Source organism: Candoia aspera, chromosome 2 (assembly GCF_035149785.1).
Source record: "Candoia aspera isolate rCanAsp1 chromosome 2, rCanAsp1.hap2, whole genome shotgun sequence".
Classification (NCBI taxonomy): domain Eukaryota; kingdom Metazoa; phylum Chordata; class Lepidosauria; order Squamata; family Boidae; genus Candoia; species Candoia aspera.
Genome location: NC_086154.1, coordinates 62,309,878 through 62,324,848, shown reverse-complemented (window position 1 = coordinate 62,324,848; position 14,971 = coordinate 62,309,878). Strand labels below are relative to the sequence as shown.

Here is a 14,971-nt window from a genome sequence, read left to right as displayed (position 1 = left end):
TGACTCAAGGCTGGGCTAGAGAAGAAGGCAGCCCCAGAAGGAAAGTGCTGGAGCCCCCCCAGGCTTTCTTGGGATCTCCTTTCACTGGCTGAGGGCAAAGAGCAACTGGGCGATGGGTGCAGGTGCGAGTGCAGAGGCAAAGCACTCCCGGGAGCTGGAGAAAAAGCTCAAGGAAGATGCCGAGATAGATGCCAGGACAGTTAAGCTGTTGCTTCTTGGTAAGTAACCCCCCAGAGAAAGTCACAGTGGCCTTGTCCACATTGTGGCAGGTTCTATCAAGGAGTTCTCCCTCCCCTTTCCTACAGCCTCTCATTCACTTGTATGCCAGGATTGAAGGAGAGCAGTGCGTATTTCATTCAGAAGCAGAGCAGTCATAATCCAGAAGATTTTCTGTCTCATCATCTGTACATGCAGAGTGGACAACAATATTAGGCGGTAGTGCTAAGGCAAAGCTTTAATCCAAGTCCTATGAAGATGACAGAAAGATAAAGGGAAAAGATACCTGCACATTTTAGAGAAATGGGAAATTAAAGACATTTCTTCTAGGTGCATCTGCTGAGACATTGATTATTCTGAGGGAAGCTTATGGCAGATCATATCAGCTCCTGATGAATGTTGACCCTGATTTCCTTTGTTGTTTGGGGGCTATGCATTTAAATCTCCTGGGGTCGTTGCTCCTTCAGCACTTTTGCTGACATTGTTCTGCTAGACCCACTGCTTTAAATATAGATGCTGTACCCTACTTTTGCACAGATGAAGGGAAGGATAGACTGAAGAGCTGTAAGGAGGGTTACCTTCTCTTGTATTCTTGGCAAGGCTTACTAAGCTGACTGGGTTAGTTAGCTCAGCTTTCCCAAGCCACATGTTCTGTAGATGTGTTCAGACAATAGTTCCCAGGCAGCATAGCCAAAGTAGTGTGCCAAATTAAAGCAGGCTGAAATATCTAAAACAACCTGAGTCTACATTTACTATTGAGCAGTTTTTTAAAAAAAAGGTAACACTGCTCTGTGATACACATATGCACAAATAATTGCTGCAAGTGAAGTATAAGGAGAGCATGGAAACAATGATGGGCATTGTGAAATGGTTCTTAGTAAAAGGAAAATGCATTTAAATATTACAGAAGTGCAAGCTGTTATTGGCTCATTCCCATAACCTCCAAGACAGCCATTGCTACATTTTTTCAGCCATTTTGTCCCAGAATATTGATGGACATTCTCACTGGTGATACCAGCCAGCCCACAAATTAGTGCAGCTGGTTGACTCGCTTTCCCCCCATTATTAAGGGAGTTTGTACAATGTGCAGTGCTTAAGTGAAGGTCTGGCCTGCAAGAACTTTTCTTCAGCCTTCCCTGGTCTGATGCCATTCAGATTGTTGGGATTGCAACTTCCAGACTGCCATAGCCTATGCCTTCCTCACAGTATAGTGTAAGAGATAGCATGCCTCTGTTTCCCATCTTCAGCTGTGATGTTTTCATAACTTCATATGCTGGTGCTGTCCTTTTTCTGTGAAGCATTGAGGATAAGCTGGTCTATGGCCCAGATCTCATTATCTCATTATCTCTCCTGGAAAGGTGACCAATGCTGGCTTAAAGGATCTTATCCTGACACCTCTGGTGGTGGTAATCCTGCACGGATACTTGCTGCAATATTAGCTGGAAGAACTCCTAAAGAGAAGTCCTTTAGAATTTAGAATTTACTCAGCCGTTGGGGTAGAGGAAGGTAGGCAGGCAGGCCAGCAGGCAGGCTGGCCGGCGGGCCTTAAATTAGGTCATAAGGCCAACATGCCTTCAGCTGAAGCTAACACAGTGTGCTTTAGAAATAGCACATATGAAATGCTTCTCTCTCACTTTTTCCCCCTTCTAACACATCATGCTTCCTAACACAGCTGTCAGAGTTCGAAATTTTTTTTAAAAAAAGAATTGAGTGAGATAGTTTGATCAAACATGGAGAGAGAAAGAGAGACAGAGACTCCATGCTTGGTCAAAGAGCATGTGAAACTGACAGCAGTGTGGGATATTAGTTGGAAAGATCTGCACATTAGGCGGGTGTGAAATGCACTGGTACAATAACTATCTGAAAAAAAATGGCCATGCTAAATTTAAGCCCTCTTCCCAAATAGAATTCTTATCGTCTACTGTTGCTTGCTGAAATAAGTCTGTAATAACCATCTAGTGAGTTAGATTTGGCTGAGAAAATAGTAAATTAAATAAACTAAATTGAATCTGAGTCTTTCCACTTCCAATCCTGGATCTCAACTCTATCAAAATGGTTAATTGCTCACTGTAGTATTTAAAATTAATGTGTGATCTGATGGTTGCAATTCGAGTTTAGGAGTAATTAGTAGAGTTAAAAGTCTGATGCAGACAGGTTGAGCTTGCCCAGTGGTTGCAAAAGAGTTGGATCCATTTGCAAAATGATTGAGTCTGTAACAAAACATTTTAAAAACTGCTGCTGTTAAAAGAAATCAGACAGAATAGAGTCTCCAAAGATGAGGGCAGAGTAAATATAAGACAGGGATTAAGAAACAAAATAATGTGCTGTTTCAGATAAAACAGGAGACAGGGTAAGATTTTAAAGGCCTCTAAATGGGAAGGCCTTTTTCCTCAAGGTGTAATGATGCAGAAATGAAATGTAGGAGTTAGAAGAATGTAAAAGACATGCACAAAAAGAGAGGCACGGGGGAGAGTGAGATGGAGCATCAATCCAGCTGGCCACAGGACTGTGGCAAAGAAACAGAAATGAAAGAAAGGGAGTTTGGAAATAGAAGAGCTGAGTGTGATTTTCTCTCTCTGCCACAGAAGGGGAGGAAAGGTTGGACAGCAAAGGATTTGACTGGAGAAAGTGGAAGGAGAAAGCTACTTTCTTTTTGCAGCAAAAAATTTAACAGGGATTCTTCTCTATACTGGAAGAGGGAGGAAGAGCAGCCTGGAAGCACAAGGGAGTCAGGAGTGTCAGGCAGTAACGTTTGGCCAGGGAGGAGGACAGCGTGGCAGGCGATGGATGGATGACCAGTGAGAAAAACACCCGGAGTACTAACTGGAGGAGATCATGGTTTAGAGAACCAAGTGCAGAGATAAACAGGCTGGATCAGAAGGTCCAGGATGGGAGAGGTCCAACCTGGAAGGAGCAATCAAGCAGCAGTGTGGAATTGTTAGGAGTGCTGCTGCAGGAGAATTTACCACCCTGCTGATGATTTGGGATGTTCTTCAGGGGAAGGGAGAGGACATTTAATAAGTGCTGTGATTTTAATATGTACTGGACATTGGGAATGTTGTAGCAAGGGGACCATCTTCAGAGCAACTTGAAGAAGGGAGCGAATGAAGTGTGTGTGTGTGTGTGTGTGTGTGAGAGAGAGAGAGAGAGAGAAAGAGGGAGGGAGGGAGGGAGGGAGGGAGAGGGCCAATTGCCAATTCTCAGCTCAAACCTCCATGTAAGACAAAGGAGATCATTCTACTGAGTTCAATAGCATAGTGTTGCTTGAAGTTCCTACCGTTGTGTGATATTGTTTAACCATTTGTGTACCTATATAGTTGTTTGATAAGGAGTAAATGTATTATTGTTCACAACCAAAGACTTGTACTTTTTCTTTAATTTTCCAGGTGTGGGGGGAGGTAACTGATCCATTAATATTCCTCTCCCCACTCCCAGGAGGAGACTGTGCTTGGCACCAGGTTATTAAAACAAAGTGAAAAAGAGCTGGAAAGAGTCCACAAAGGATTTATTGGGAAGACCAGCTCTTGAACGCAAAACAGACCTAAGGCTGAAGAGGGGGTGCAAAGGGGATCTGATGTTAATTTGAATTTTGTGCCATATAGATAGCATTAGGAATTGGGAACAGATATAGTTTAGTCCCTTTTCATTTTTGTTCCATCAGGAGCTGGAGAATCGGGCAAAAGCACCATAGTCAAGCAAATGAAGTAAGTCTTCTTCTGGCAATTCCTAGACATGCTCAACACTGCAGTTGTCAAGTTCTTTTCATAAGAATGCTTTCTCATATGAAGTGTTGGATCATTCTACCCAACTTATTTTTAAAAGATTGTTGTAATAAATGAATAAAATAGCTTCCAAAACATAACTAGCCAATAGTATGATCTTTATTTGCGGTAATACAAATGAGGCCTGTATTGTCCTGACTCCCAGGAAACACTCTGAGACAGGGAACTGTTCTCTAATGTTTATTGCTAATACATAACAGTAATCCTAACAAACTGAACAAGCGTGGGAAAAACCCAGCCATATAAACCCCGCAGGTTAAGGCGGTCCCAATCTGTGCCTCTTGGAATGGCTCACCAATTCCTCAGTGCTACGCATGCTCTTGACAGTCTGGAAGGGAGCCCCCTGCTCGCCATCCTTACTCATGACATGTATAAGTACCATAGGCATCCTTAAAAAGTAAGAACGACGCATGGCTGCTTTGCTTGGAAATCTGTTCCCCTATTCTGGGGAAAAAAACAACCACAGTGGATAAGGGGATGGCAGGGCAGGGGGATGGGGGTTTAGAGAGGGAGGCAACTGTATGAGCTAGACTTTTGGCTCCGGTAGAAAATGGAAGTCATTCTGTGAGAATGGCCATGACAGGGTCTCACAATTCTAAATGGGTCAATTTTTCCAAAAACATTAGCTGCCCTTGCTCTCTGTATATTTCCCTGTACACTTTATGTTTGAGGAAATTAAAAATGTACTAATATCCCAACAGCCACCTTATTCTCATCATTCCAGGTCTGCCTAGTAAGTGGCAACACTTAACTGAGTTTGATTGATCTCTAAAATCTAAGCATCATCAAGACAAATTAATAATTAGATGGAAGATCACCAAGGGCTATAGGTTAGACTAGAATTTTTTTTAAAAATCGCAGAAGGTGGCTATGTCAAACCATTACTGTACTGCTATAAAAGAAAGTACATGATGTGTCTATGTAGTCATCAGGATGATTTAGCTCACATCTTAAAGTTCCCAAGGTTGAGAAACACTGCCTTAGAGGGCCAGAGCTGTTTACCAAATGGGATCCTCTTTGGTATTCTTCAAATCAACAGGTCAAATTTTGCAGTGGATTTGTGATAGAATCCAAAGCAGACCTAATGTTGCTGAGATGTTCTGGATTGATTTTCTGTTCTTATCTTCCATAGAATTATCCACAAGGATGGTTACTCTTTAGAGGAGTGCTTGGAATTCATCTCTATTATCTACAGCAACACACTGCAGTCCATGCTGTCCATTGTGAGGGCAATGAGCACACTGAACATCCAATATGGAGACACAGCCAGGCAGGTTGGTCACTGAAGAATAGACATGTTCATACCTGGTTCTTCTTTGGGCTCTTGGTATCTTCCACAATAACAAAAGGCTGATCAAAAGAAAAGAAAAGAAAATGGGAATGGGAATGGGTAATGGATTACTTAGTGACAATTAATGTGGCTGGGAGGGCTCTTAGAATTATAGGAACATCCAGAGACAATTCCCAAGATAAGAAAAAGGATGTAGGTCAGAGAAACTCAAAGCAATCATCACTCTAATTCAGTTTGCTCCAGATTACTGTTTTCAAAGAAGGAAGAAGTGAAGGAATTTTTTCCCCCTTCCTCAGGAATGTCTCATTGATTGAGCTTCATCTTCTGTCTCAATTGTAGGATGATTCCCGCAAGTTACTGCACTTAGCAGACACCATTGAAGAGGGCACCATGCCTAAGGAGATGTCTGACATCATTGGTCGACTCTGGGAAGATACGGGCATCCAGGCCTGCTTTGATAGAGCCTCAGAGTACCAACTGAATGATTCGGCTGGCTAGTAGGAGTTCTTGGCTTATACTCTTCGAGACAGAGTGCATGGCTTTATCTGAGGATTGTTATGAGTGAGCAGGATGATCCCCAGCACGGCTTAGTTACAATGGCAGAGACTGAATACAAACGGAGGCATATGTCTCTTTTCAGCTTTTATACAGGCGTGATGCTTGTCTGGGCCCTTTCTTAAGCAACTATATTCCCCTATTTCTGCCTCAGATGGAAACAGAAAGAACGTTCCTGCACTATAAGTAGATGTAATGACATAGAAAGTCAGAAGAGAATGCTTTTATGACCAAAGTGGCAACTTTCACCCACTGCAATGGGCAACGTGCACCATCCCTCTCCTTCTAGGAATCCTGCTAAGACACAGAGGAGACCTTAGCAGGTTCTCTGAGTGGGTGTGAGGGGCAGAGAAATGGTCCCTGGGATTCTCTGGCCTCCTTTCCAGGGGTGATCCTGTCTGAATATTCTCCCTCCAAACTCTGTTTCTTTCAGAGCCCACTTTTCTTCCAGAAAAAAGGGGCCAGATCTTTCAAACTCCCACAGCCTACCTAATACCTTGTCAGTACACTTAGACATTGAAATTGGAAGATCCAGGTTCTGCTGTATTAATTACATTATAGGATTATACTTCTATGTCTGCAGTTACCTGAATGACTTGGCACGGTTGGTGACTCCTGGATATGTCCCCACAGAGCAGGATGTTCTCCGCTCTAGAGTTAAGACAACAGGGATCATTGAAACCCAGTTTTCCTTCAAGGATCTCCACTTCAGGTATCGTATGCCCTTAGCAGTGAACCGCCAATAAGTAGATGGTTACTTGGGTCTAATCGCCTTACTTTTCAATAGGCCAGAAAAAATTTGGTAAGATTTTGAGTCTTCAGAATTGTTCATCAGGCAAGAAGATAAACAAAGGTATGAATGTGTATGATTAGGTCTGTACGTGTAGTGGCTGGTTTACAAGCTATAAAGTCTCTCCTGGTCACCACTTTTAGATGACATATGAGAGACATCAGAAATTCAGTTTTGTGATGGTTTAGAATGCAAGAAAGACTTTTGTAAAGGCTTCTATATTAAAGAAAAAATGCTTGACATAATGCCTCTCATCTCAGCCACAGAAACTCGCTGAGTGACTTTGGGCCAGCCATTCACTCAGCCCAACTTACTTCATAGAGTAGTTGTTGGGATAAAACAAAGGTCTCCTTGAACTCCAGGAGAGAAGGTGGAACATAAATCTAAAAAAAAGGTAACAAATTAAAAAATGGAGGGAATGTATCTTCTCAGAGCCTAGCATCTCATATTCAGATAATATAAACTTGTCTTTCACATTGAACCCTGAAGAAATCAACATTGAAAAACTAGCAGTAATCCAGTGCAGTCATAGCTAATGAACAGAAATGATAGTGAAATGTAAATTATGTGAAGAAGAAAAGGCAATGGAAGACTGATTATATTTGCATTGTCTGAAATGTCTTATGTGCACCTATCCAGGAACATGAAAGATTAGCAGAGAAAGCCATTCTCTTCGTTTTTGTGAGGATGTACTGCCCCCTACAGACGTATAGTTGGAATAACCAAATTTCTATCTGCATAAAGAGACTTTTAAAGACTTTGGATTATTTCCTCATTAGCTGTTCTTTTCTTGTTCGAACATCTCTATGTGGCTTTTCCTAATGACCCTTTCCCCCCCATACATCTAGCTTGTATTACCATATTTTTCTATTTCAAGTAAATTAATAAGACACAGAATTCTATTTCAAGATGCTACTGAAGAAAAAAGAGATTCTTTTGCAGTTCATCCCAGGCTGTACTTGAAAGCAGCAGCCAGAGCTATGCATCTGAACTATTGTGAAAAAGTTTTGCCAAAGAACTGACAGGTTCATTAAAATCTCCCATTTGACCTTTTCTTGGCTGTCAGAATTGCCAGTGCAATATGCGAAGTGGGTCAAACCCTTAATGAAGAGATTCCTTGGCTCTTAAAGATCCATCAGCCCTGCAGGTCTTGGCCCACAGTTCCCAGCTTTCCAACATCCCCATTACCTGACCATTTCCTCCTGCCCACGTGCACATCTTCTGCCTCTAGGTTTTATGTGAGATTTTTTTCCCCGTTCCCTTTTTTCAACTTCATACTCCTGTATTCACCGTATGTTTAACCCAGTCCAACTTTTCACTGGTGGTTCTGGAAGCATACTGACTCGGTGACTGGATCAAAAGTCACAATTTTGGCAAGACTTGCTCCAGGGTGTGCCTGAAATCCTCATGAGTCCTTATATAAGGAGAGTCCTAGCATCCCCAGCTGCCTCTCCGTCAGCTAGACATGCAATGGGGTTGACTGGATGGGGTTAATGTAACTCCATGCCTGCATCTGTTTTTGGTTAAATGTAATCTCTGGGGCTGAGTTCAGTGGGGCTGTGAATCTCTTTTTGGTGTTCCCATAAGACAGTATCTTCCTACAGTTAGCTTGGTTGTGAGAACATGGCTCATATATCCACTGCTCTTTATTTTCTGCAGCCTACTGTTCAGATTACTGCTTACTCTGCCCCACATTTTTACCCCCCCTTCATTTTCCAGCCCCCTGTACCTATCATTCCTTTAAGTTTCCATTCATTCTCAATCTGTTTTCTACAATTCCTTCAGACACCTTGCTTTTTCACATCTGCACTTGAACCTCCCTGCTTTCCTTGAATAAATTGCAGTAATTATTTTCTCTGCAAAACTATTGCTTGCCCTGGCTTTAAATCCTGCAAGATAGATAATTTTGCTCCTTCTGGGAAAAGATAGACTTTAAGAATTCTGAGATATCTATTTCCTGAGCAACAGAAATAGCTCTGAAGTGGGTGAGCCACTCATCATCAGAAGTGCAATGAAGTATTAAAATGTCACAATTCTGGATCAGGCTGGTCAGTTCCTGATCAGTTCCTCTTCTGCCAATATTGTCTTTGCTTCAGTCAGTTTCTGTGCTGGATGCAAATTTGCCTTTAAAAGTCAGTGTAAGAATATATGCACTTTTGTGTGCAATTCTTCCTATAAGTTTTATGGAGGATTTTTCCACAGTAAGTTTGTTAGTACTTCCCTTAATATGCCTATTTGTGTATGTTTTGGATTGTGAACTTAATTACAAGAAATAGAGAAATTAGGGTTTCTGGTAAGTAAGGCAATTCTGTTTCATATATCCAGAATGGATATTGTGAACTAGATAAAGATATGAGATGAAAACATTTCCTTTAGAATTCCCGATCACAACAATTTCTCAACTTTCTGGCAGGATGTTTGACGTTGGAGGCCAGCGCTCAGAACGCAAGAAGTGGATCCATTGCTTCGAAGGAGTCACCTGCATCATCTTCATTGCTGCTCTCAGCGCCTACGATATGGTCCTGGTGGAAGACGATGAAGTGGTAAGGGGCGTCCAAAGTTATCTTCAGACTCTTTGGGGTATAGCAGATGAAAGACATGTGTTTTGACCAAGGTTTAAAGAGGCCGTTTTCTGTTCTTGGGATGGAGAGTTTACTTTTGGAAAGGAGATTGTTCTAGCTTGAAAGTAAGTTCCACACCATTCTACAAGTTGTAGATAAGGGAGAAGGCTGAGAATTATACCAAACTCTGCTAACATAAGAATCACAGGGATCACCCCATGATTGTGGCAGACACACACTCACACACACACACACGATTCATTTGCTTTTCTACTTTCTTAGAAATCCCACTGCAGGCAGTGGGGAAATTATCTAGAGGTGATTAGGAAAGTGTTGTCAGTTTCAACACAAAATATAATTCCTGTTCCAGATAGAGTTTTAGGGAAACATTGTGTGTGTTGTGTGTGCATCTTTAGCTACTGAAATGCAGCTGAACTGAATTTCTCAATAAGGGGAATGAGAAGGGCCCTTGGGGTCTGTTTCTTCTTTCAGAATCGCATGCATGAGAGCTTGCACCTCTTCAACAGTATCTGCAATCACCGATACTTTGCCATCACTTCCATTGTTCTTTTTCTCAACAAGAAAGATGTTTTCCAGGAAAAGATCAAGAAGGCCCACCTCAGCATGTGCTTCCCTGATTATGACGGTGAGTTCCAGTCTGCAGCATGCATGTTTGTGTGGATACAGTTGAAGTTGGAGTCTTACAGTCAATTGTACAGTAAGTAGGAATATACAAACTTCATGACAGGTAGCCTCAAAAGTAACTAAAATACGATAGGTCGGCAGGCTAAAAACTTAATGCCTAAATGATGGCCTGATTCTGGCATTCATTCTGGCATTCTATAAAATGAGCATCAAGAGTTCAAAGAGAAAGTAGCATGTGCTTAGATCTGCCCTACCTGGATTAATCTTCAGATATTTGGATTGTAATTTCTATTGGCTTGCAGAGCAATAGCTAAGCTGGCTGGGACTGATGGAAATTGTAGTACAGCACATCTGGCTGGTGCCAACTTAGGGGAGGCTGGTTTAGATAAAGCCAGACAGGAAATTAACATGCCCCACTACCAGGAACGAAGTGAGCAATAGAAAAGAATTTTAATATAATTTGTGGTCTCATTCTTCCATTTTTACCCGCACAAGCACTCTCTATGGGGGAGAGAATAGTGTCCTGAATACCAGCTACTCTTAATATACAGTCAGCATTGTACTGGGCCTGAATCAGTGAGAATTTGTGGAACTGGCTCCCCTCACCTATTTACGCCCACCCTTCTTACCTTGTTGACTTTGTATAGAAAGTCAAGATATACTAACTTGGATAGATGTGGCTGAGACTTTGACAACCACTTAACTACAGGACAGTTAATTTTTTTCATGTCATCCAAAGATGCAAGTAATTAAAACCTTTGCATTTGATTTCTTTGGCTATAGATGGATCTTATTACTCACGACTTTGGATGGAAGAAGCAAGTTATCTTCCATTTCCCTTGCTTCCATCACATCATAATGAGGAGAGGACATTACTTTGTGAAAATAATCCTATTATAACACATTTGTTTTGGGGAATGAAACACTAGAGGGCCTCAGTCCTCCGTGAAATACGGCATACTTTTCTGCCACGTAAACCAGAATTTGTTATTATTAGCTGTTTTTCAAGCAACCACTAAAAGTTTAACCACTTTTGAGAATAGGTGCCCACATGTACTGATTGTAGAGATGCTTTTCTTCTCAGCTGTTCCAATACTGGAAGAAAATGCAAGGTGATGGGAAGTGCAAAGTTGCTAAGGGAGAAAATGTTGGGGGAGTCATCCAATAAAACGCAAAAAGTTGTTGAGTTTTGTAAACTGTGTTGGGAGGCTTTTCACCATTGACAAGGCATTAGAAGCCCTGTATTCAGTCAAGTCAGTCATACTTCTAAAATGCCTTTTCTCCAAACATTCAGAGATATGTGATGTAGGTGGGTGATGCTCAGTAAAACATGCAAGACTTGATTATCAAGGGCAGACCACTCCCTGGAAAGGAAGCTCAGGTACAATACAGCTGATCATAGAACAACAAACACTGAACTCTATAAAAACTGCAGTGTTTAATGATTCTGCCTAGTACAGATTGGAAGCATTTCTTCAATGCAAAGCCTGTTGGGAGTTCTGTTTATTGTCAGGGCAGTAATCTCATTGCCTCAAGGCTTTGTCAGAACTTTGTCAGAACCATTAAAAGTTTTGCCTCACTTCTGGACAAATGAATAATACTGAGCCAGAAGGGCCTGTGTTACTCTGCAAGTGAAACTATTCCTTTACCACCCATCTCTCTGCAGGGCCCAATACATATGAAGATGCAGGTGCCTATATCAAAGTCCAGTTCCTGGAACTGAATATGAGAAGGGATGTGAAGGAAATCTACTCGCATATGACCTGTGCCACTGACACAGAAAACGTCAAGTTTGTCTTTGATGCGGTCACTGACATCATAATCAAGGAGAATCTGAAGGATTGTGGCCTCTTCTGATTGCAAGTGCTTTTTTTTTTCTAACTTGGGTGGCTCTGCCCAGGCAGGACCAGATGGGTGGCTAGGAAGGGGGCAGGGGAGAGAATCACCTTGACTGAAATCCAGTTCATTGAAGAAATATGTATTTTAGGCCAATTAAAGTTGTACAAAATTTCTGCACAACTGTCAAGAACCCTTCAGCAGGCAGGTTTAAGGGGTGAAAAAAAGGGTGGGGAAATAGTTAAGTCCAAGTTTGTATCAGATTACAGTTAGCTAGAATGTGATGGAGAACCTTCAAGATATCCAAACTGAGCCTTATCAGGTATAGCCGAATGGCAAGTTGCAATAAGTGCTCTCCCAGTTTATTTGGGAGAAGCAAAAATGTAGTTTCTCATTTTTTGTGAATATATATCCCATCTGTTATTCTCTTTCCACAAACACTGCAGCAGTGATGTAGTGACTGGTGATACCACTGGAAACACTGGGATTGGAATTTTCAGGCCTTTGAGGGGATTTTTTGGAGCCCGGGGAGCTGCTGTTGTTTTTTTTAATTCAAATAGTTAGGTGGCAGCTATCTAGCTTGGGCATTTCTTGATTAAAAAAAGCTTTCAATGACAATCAGAAATTTGCCATTGAATTTGAGCAATGACATCTTGGGTCAGTGGGGAATTATTAAAGCCACAATGGAAAACTAGAGAGCCCTGTGCTCAGAGTAAGATAAATTATTGGCATTGGGGGATTTCCAGAGTTTTACAGTGGGGAGAGCCTATACAGAAGGTTGTAGCTGTCTTCTGAATGTTTCAGCAGAAAGCTATGACTTCTAGCTCTGCTTGTGGTCTTCTTCAAGGCACTGTATTAGGAATTAAAAATAGTCTTCTTGCCTTGATCCAGCTGACCTCCTCTGATGTTCACAGAAGGTGGAGGTACTGAAAGGATACAACGCAGGAAGCCAAAATAGCTCTTCAGGAAAACTAGACACTATATAGGACCTTGGTCCTCCTGACTATGAAATACACCCTTTCCACATTCCTGCTCCTCTTGGTGAAAATCAGCATTGCCAATTCAGATGAGTGAAAGGGTAGCAATCCCCACATCCAGTTTTTTTTTTCCTGCAAACTGGTATTGTCTGGAAAATTACCCAGACTCAGAGAAAGCACTTGCTCCATCCTATGAGCTATGCTGCAGAAGTCATGTATAGCTTACCAGTCTTTAAAAAAACAAAACAGGAGATGGAAAAATCTGCTACTAGATGTCTCCCAACTACAGTACACTTGCATTTTGACATCTCTTCTTCATTACTTTCACTTTCAGCAGGAAAAGCAGGCAAGCAAATGCTTTCTTCCAGAATCTGAGCCACTGCTGTGCCTCTAAGGGGGGAAAGCTGTTAGTAAGTGCGGCCTTGCCTCTACAATGGACCCATTTGCTGATACCAGCTATTCCTGCTATTTTTTTCCTTGTTCGCTATTGCTTTTCCTTTGTGACACTGCTTTCTCTGCATGATGAAAACATGGCTATTACCAAAACTATACTAGAGTACTAGCATTGTATCTTGGACAGGAAAAGGACAGCCCTGCAGTTGGAGTAATTGCAACATTTGCACAAAGTATATTTGGAACACTTATTCTGCAAAAAACTGTTTTCCTAGTTTTGCACACTTGGGGACTTCTGTGGACAAGCTTGTCAATTTGTTCACAGCAGAAAGGGACAATAATGAGACGAGACTTGCAAGTCAGGAGGCTGCCTGATGAAGACCAGATAGATGCCTGCCCAAATCTGTTGATGGTCATCCCCAAAACACCATGGCAACTAAGGAGGGGATGGGGTGTGTGGCTATTTATGATCCATGGCCATGGGTCACTCTTCTTCCCCTACAAGTTCCCAAGAGATTATGGTAGCTTCCAACTGTTAGTCATGAACTTGACCCTTCAGGTGAACTTCATCTTGGAAGGCATTAGTCAAGTCATTTAAGATTATTTGCTATCTGGAAACTCAACTGTGGACCTAATTCTCCTTTTGCTGCAGTAATGGGTCCTCTATTATTTAGTGCAAATTAAGTGCAGAAAGCACATAAAAATGGCTGTTTACATTGTGAACGTTATGAAAAATATGTACGAACAACCAGCACCAGCTACAAGTTTTGTATATAGCTATTATGTGTTGTCTTCAAATAATATTATGGATAATATAGAACAATCAGTAAACTATTACATACCCTTCTGTATCAGTAGGTATATTTCAATTTGGGTATTACACCTGTTTAATATACATTGTAATACTTGCACCATCCAAGAAAACTTGGATACGCATATGGCTGAAAAATGCATACTTTGCTTTTTCAACTTCCATAGCATCTGATAAAATGTATTATTATGGCAGCTTTTTCTGAAGTCTTCCTTTATTTCTTATCAAACTGTGTGTGCACTGTGGACATTTCCCCAAATGAAGATACAGCAGGAACAATCTTGGTATATTGGCTTTACTACTGATTTTCTGTATTTTTAGGCTGAAGTCACTGACTGAAATTGTAAATGGTTTTCTTGAAAACCTAGGAAAGGTTCTCTTTTGTGGTAATAGGCAAGGACATTTCTCTTAACGCCTTGCACCAGTCCTAGCAAGGAGAGGCAGCCAACAGTGTCCTGGATGTCCTGCAGCTAGTATGTGCAAGTCTCCAAAGGTCATCACTTCATTGGAGCAGATGGGAAGACCAGAGGTTCCTGTACATTCTTCAGCATTTCCTTACACATGGCTCCTTTGGTCTGTCAAGATTATCAGCTGAAATGATAATGTGCTCAAGAGAATGTATGCCACAGAATGTGTCTCTGTATGTATTTAAGAGAAAACGATAACACATTTCCCTTTTCCTGGATTTAATTGTTATTCACAACTTATATTTTACCTTTCAGCTTATAGGGTATTCTGCTTAAGTTTACATATTTCAGAAAAAACAAGCACTCACCCAGGCCACAAAACTCATAAAGACCAAACTTAAGGGAGTAAACAACAGCGTGTTCCCAAAACAGGGACGTTTCCACTCTACAGTGTAAGCATATGCAACTTAAGCGTTCTTTAGATATTTTGGAGTACAGCTCCCAAGTACCTCAATCACAATAACTAATGATACTGTGGTTGTGGTCCAAACATCTTCATGTTTAAGAAAAGAAAGTCTAGGAGAAGCTAACAAATCTGTATCATGAGCAAAGGAAAATCATCCGGTCATAAAAACCCACCATTAATTACTGGTGTGCTCAAATCTGTTTGGGACGGTGCAAGAAAAGCGACACAGTTCAAACAAGGC

At 41.4% G+C, this 14,971-nt stretch overlaps 1 protein-coding gene across 1 annotated transcript; it reads left to right on the top strand.

The window, feature by feature from the left end:
• GNAT1 (G protein subunit alpha transducin 1) lies at positions 1 to 11,697 on the top strand. Its single transcript, XM_063296443.1, has 8 exons — positions 1 to 218; positions 3,878 to 3,920; positions 5,131 to 5,272; positions 5,629 to 5,786; positions 6,428 to 6,556; positions 9,048 to 9,177; positions 9,688 to 9,841; positions 11,507 to 11,697. The coding sequence occupies exons 1-8, from the start codon at positions 113 to 115 to the stop codon at positions 11,695 to 11,697; spliced, it is 1,053 nt and encodes a 350-aa protein (XP_063152513.1). The 5' UTR covers positions 1 to 112.
• Positions 11,698 to 14,971: the final 3,274 nt, after the last annotated feature.

What these genes read in the sequence shown, in the direction of transcription:
- GNAT1 (XM_063296443.1), top strand. Translation starts at nt 113, where the DNA reads ATGGGTGCAGGTGCGAGTGCAGAGGCAAAGCACTCCCGGGAGCTGGAG. An exon ending in ACCATAGTCAAGCAAATGAA is followed by an intron (nt 3,921 to 5,130) that starts GTAAGTCTTCTT and finishes TATCTTCCATAG; the next exon opens with AATTATCCACAAGGATGGTT. An exon ending in TGGTGGAAGACGATGAAGTG is followed by an intron (nt 9,178 to 9,687) that starts GTAAGGGGCGTC and finishes TTCTTCTTTCAG; the next exon opens with AATCGCATGCATGAGAGCTT.